Source organism: Lepus europaeus, chromosome 14, assembly GCF_033115175.1.
Source record: "Lepus europaeus isolate LE1 chromosome 14, mLepTim1.pri, whole genome shotgun sequence".
NCBI lineage: Eukaryota > Metazoa > Chordata > Mammalia > Lagomorpha > Leporidae > Lepus > Lepus europaeus.
This window is the reverse complement of record NC_084840.1, coordinates 54800612-54804654: the sequence shown is the minus strand read 5'-3', so window position 1 is coordinate 54804654 and position 4043 is coordinate 54800612. Positions and strand designations below refer to the sequence as shown.

The following is a 4043-nucleotide window of genomic DNA, read 5'->3' as shown; positions in this document are numbered from 1 at the left end:
GTAGAGAAGGCTGAGTTGATTATTTTCCAAAACTCAATGTAGAATAATGAAAGAAATTTAATAATATATCAAAATTTAACATAATCACACACAAGGATTATTTTAGGTATGCTTTTAAAACTTCATTTATTTATTTGAGAGACAGATATGTAGAGCGCCCATCTTCTGTTCACTCCTCACATGCCCACAATGGCAAGGGCTGATTCAGAACTAAAACTGGGAGCTGGGAACTTAATCCAGGTCTATCATAGGGTAGCAGGAACTCAGCTACTGGAGTTAGGATTGCTGCCTCCCCACTAGCAGAAAGCTGGAAGCTGGAATAGGGAACAGAAGCCAAATTGAACCCAGATGCTCTGATGTAGGATGAGGAAGTCTTAACCAACATATGCATTATGCTAAATACCCATCCCCTTAAGTACTCTTGAAACCAACAATCTTAATAAATATATTCTAGATAAAAACATAGTATAATGAAATATTAAACCTTGCCTAGTAGTTTTATCAGTAGTGGTAATACTAGTTTATAATTTAAATTATTATTATTTTTTTTAACGAGACGGAAATGCTAATCACCCTGAACTTATCAGTACACGTCGTGTACAGGTAGCAAATGATATAAATATAACTGTTTTGACTGAAATTAGAAAGGGGTGAGTGCTTTAGCGCAGCTGGTTAAGCCGCTGTCTGGGGGTCCATACCCTGTAAGAGTGCCTGGGGTTGAGTCTCATCTTTACTTCCGGTCCAGCTCGGTGCTAATGTGGCTGGGAGGCAGCAGAGGGTGACTCAAGTACTGGGGTTCCTGCTGCCCAGTGGGAGACGTGGAGGTAGTTCCTGGCTCTTGGCTGTGGTCTGGCCCAGACCAGACTGTTGTGGCCATCTGAGGAGTGAACCAGCAGGTGGCAGATCTGTCACTCTGCCTTTCAAATACAAAACTTTTAGAAGTTTTCTTTACAAAATAAGGGGAAAGAGTGGGTAACTTAAGTCCAGACCGTGTAGAACAGAAGCACATCTGGAGGCAGTATCGCACAGCAGTATCAGACAAGGCAGCGAGCCCAAGTCAAGCCCTGCTGTTCCTGTGTGATGTCATCCTGAATACGCCATCCAACTTTCCCCGCCCTTGGTTCCCAACAACAAAGTGAGAGCTGTGCCAGGTGAGCGGCTTCCAGCTCCTTCACCATCAAGAATCTTTATTATTGGCCTGACGGGCGGTGCCCACTCGCTTCTCCGTCAGGACATTTTCTCAGGCACTTATCAGACAAGGCACAGGACTGCGAATCAGCTCTGATGAGCAAGGGCAAGGGAGCTCTTTTCCTCACTGGAGTACTCGAGCTTGCGGGGGAGTACGTCCAACTGTATTTATTACAGCGTCTGAAGCTTTAATACGGACGCAGCTTCTGATGGGCTTTTACACACACGGAAAACTGCTTCCAAGTCCTAGTGTTTCTTTGCGGGATCTTTGGAGATTCCTAAGAACTACCGGTTTGATGACTGAAGTTACCATGGAAGAGAAAGGAAATTCAGTGTCTTCTCAGAAATCGTTAACGTGAAATTACAGGTCTTGATTATTCTTTTTCACAAGATGCTCAAAATTGTTGTGAAAACACATTTTTGCATGTAGTATCATGTTGAAATGTAAAAGTTCAGAGCAGTGTTTGCCTGGTTTTCCTGTCTCTGATAAACTGGACTAGAAGGCAGTCCCAGGATTCCAGATTTGCTATGGAGATTCCAGCTCAGTGTGCAGCCAGGGTGATGCTTTCAACCAGGGGTGGAGGATCCGGCCGCCAGTGCCATCCTTGGATCAGCCACCTGTGGGCACCAGAAGCCCATCCCAAGACGAAAGGGGCAAAACCGGGTCCTCTGGAAGTCCTCCCGCTGTTAACTGGTAATGCCGTGAAGTCAGAGTAAGGTGTTCCAGGTTGTTTGGGGGTTTTTGAACCTGTATTCAATGTGCAGTGACTTTAAAGCTTCCTACTTTTTTCTGAGTCTTATTTATATTTAATATACACAAATGCATTTTCCCCCATGTTCTGTGCATTTAAACATTTTTTCCTATCTAGTAGCTGTTCATCATTAGCAGTAAATATCTCACGGATGACTTTTTCATTTCTTGCTTTTACTTCCTAGCTTCCTGTTTTAATTTCCCCAAGATTTCGTCTTAAGTTGTAGAGGCCAAGAGCTTTACCACCTTCTCCCGAGATTTACCACCCTTGTCTAGAACCACGTCACTCTTCCTGAGCTCTAAGACCTTGGAGAGGTAGCGACAGAGCTCAGCATTGGCCTCTCCCTCAGACGGAGGTGCTGCGATGGTGATGCTTACGGCTTCAGCGGTCAAATCTGGAATGAGAACAGCGCACACTCGACCCATAAGGAGCCCTCACCCTTCTGCTGACCCTGCTGACCAGGGACATCCCCTGGATTCCGACACCTGCACTTGGCCTGGCAGGAAAAGCCCCAGAGATGTCACCGGAGGAGGACACGGGCAAGGCGGCTCCCAGGATCCCACAGGGCTGTTCCGGTTTCCTCGCTGGACCTGGGTCCATCTCCCCATGCACCCCAAGGGTCTCAATGTGATGTTCATGTAACAAAGACTTACACAGCACTGACCATGAACTAACTGAATGTACACAGAATGAGGAAACTGGAGCCAAGAGGTACTGCTGGGCAGGCTTCTGGCACAGTGGTTAAGTCGGCCCTTGGGATGCCTGCATCCCATATGGGAGGGCCTGGGTTCGAGTCCCAGCTACTCTGCTTCTGATCCGGCTTTCTGCTCATGTGTACGCTCGGAGCAGCAGGTGAGGCTCCGGTATTTGGGTCCTTGTCACCTGCATAGGAATCCCGGACTGAGAGGGAGAGAGCTTTTCCATTCACTGGTTCTCTCTCCAAATGGCAACAAGGCTAGGGCTGGGCCAGGCGGAAGCCAGCAGCCTGGAACTCCACCTGGGTCTCCCACGTTGGCACAGCGGCCCAAGCGCTCAGGTTGTCCTCTGCTGCTTCCCCAGGTGCATCAGGAGGGAGCTGGGATTAAATCCAGAGCTCATATGGTGGGGTCGCGAGCAGCCCCCACGCCATCGGGCCAGCCCCACACAATCTAGATGTCCCAACCTGACTATATCCCAGGATAAGCCTGCCGGTTTACCCCCGGCTCCCACCCCAGCGTCCACACGCACCTGTTACAGCATCCTGCTTGGCGCCGGGCTTGGCGTGGATGGCTATGGTGACACAACCTTTAGGATCGACGGCCACGGGACCCGAAGGAGGAAGCGGTGTCTCGTGGCCCCTGCTCTGGCCTCTACCCTTGCTCGTCGCACCCGCTTTCTTGGGCATCCCGGCGCCGCAATGGAGCCGAGCATCGGCCGTGACGGCCAGGCACCGGTCCCCGCAGCCGGCTGCCCAGCCGTAGCATCCCCGCACGGGCGGGCGCCACACAGCCAATTTAAATTATTTTAAAATTTGTATTTAGGATAAAGCCATCAACATTTGAGTTAGAAATATTGGTGTGAATTCTTGTGCATAGTGTGCATATTTGTTTTCTTAGTTCTGTTTACTGAAAGTATTAGAAGTAATGAGAATCTGGTAGCCATAAATAACCCCAGATCTTGAATTCATACCATTTTCTACTAAATGGAAGTTTCTTAGAGAATTGATGAACTCCAGATTGGGGAGGGGTGGTGTATACATGAGTTAGTACCATGTTGTGCCATAAATTAAGGAAGTTGTTAAAGACTAATATAGGGGGGCTGGCACCGTGGTTCACTTGGTTAATCCTCTGCCTGCGGCGCCGGCATCCCATATGGGTGCCGGGTTCTAGTCCCGGTTGCTCCTCATCCAGTCCAGCTCTCTGCTGCGGCCTGGAGGGCAGTGGAGGAGGGCCCAAGTGCTTGGGCCCTGCACCTGCATGGGAGACCAGGAGGAAGCACCTGGCTCCTGGCTTTGGATCAGCAGAGCGCGCCGGCCGTGGCAGCCATTTGTGGGGTGAACCAAAGGAAGGAAGACCTTTCTCTCTGTCTCTCTCTCTCACTGTCTGTAACTCTGTCAAATAAAAA

At 49.1% G+C, this 4043-nt stretch overlaps 1 protein-coding gene across 1 annotated transcript; it reads right to left on the bottom strand.

Annotated features, from left to right (window-relative positions):
- Positions 1–2155: 2155 nt before the first annotated feature.
- LOC133773439 (UPF0235 protein C15orf40) lies at positions 2156–3324 on the bottom strand. Its single transcript, XM_062210786.1, has 2 exons — positions 3168–3324; positions 2156–2334 (listed from the first exon to the last, which is right to left on the bottom strand). Exons 1-2 carry the CDS (start codon positions 3322–3324, stop codon positions 2156–2158), a joined length of 336 nt encoding a protein of 111 aa, XP_062066770.1.
- Positions 3325–4043: the final 719 nt, after the last annotated feature.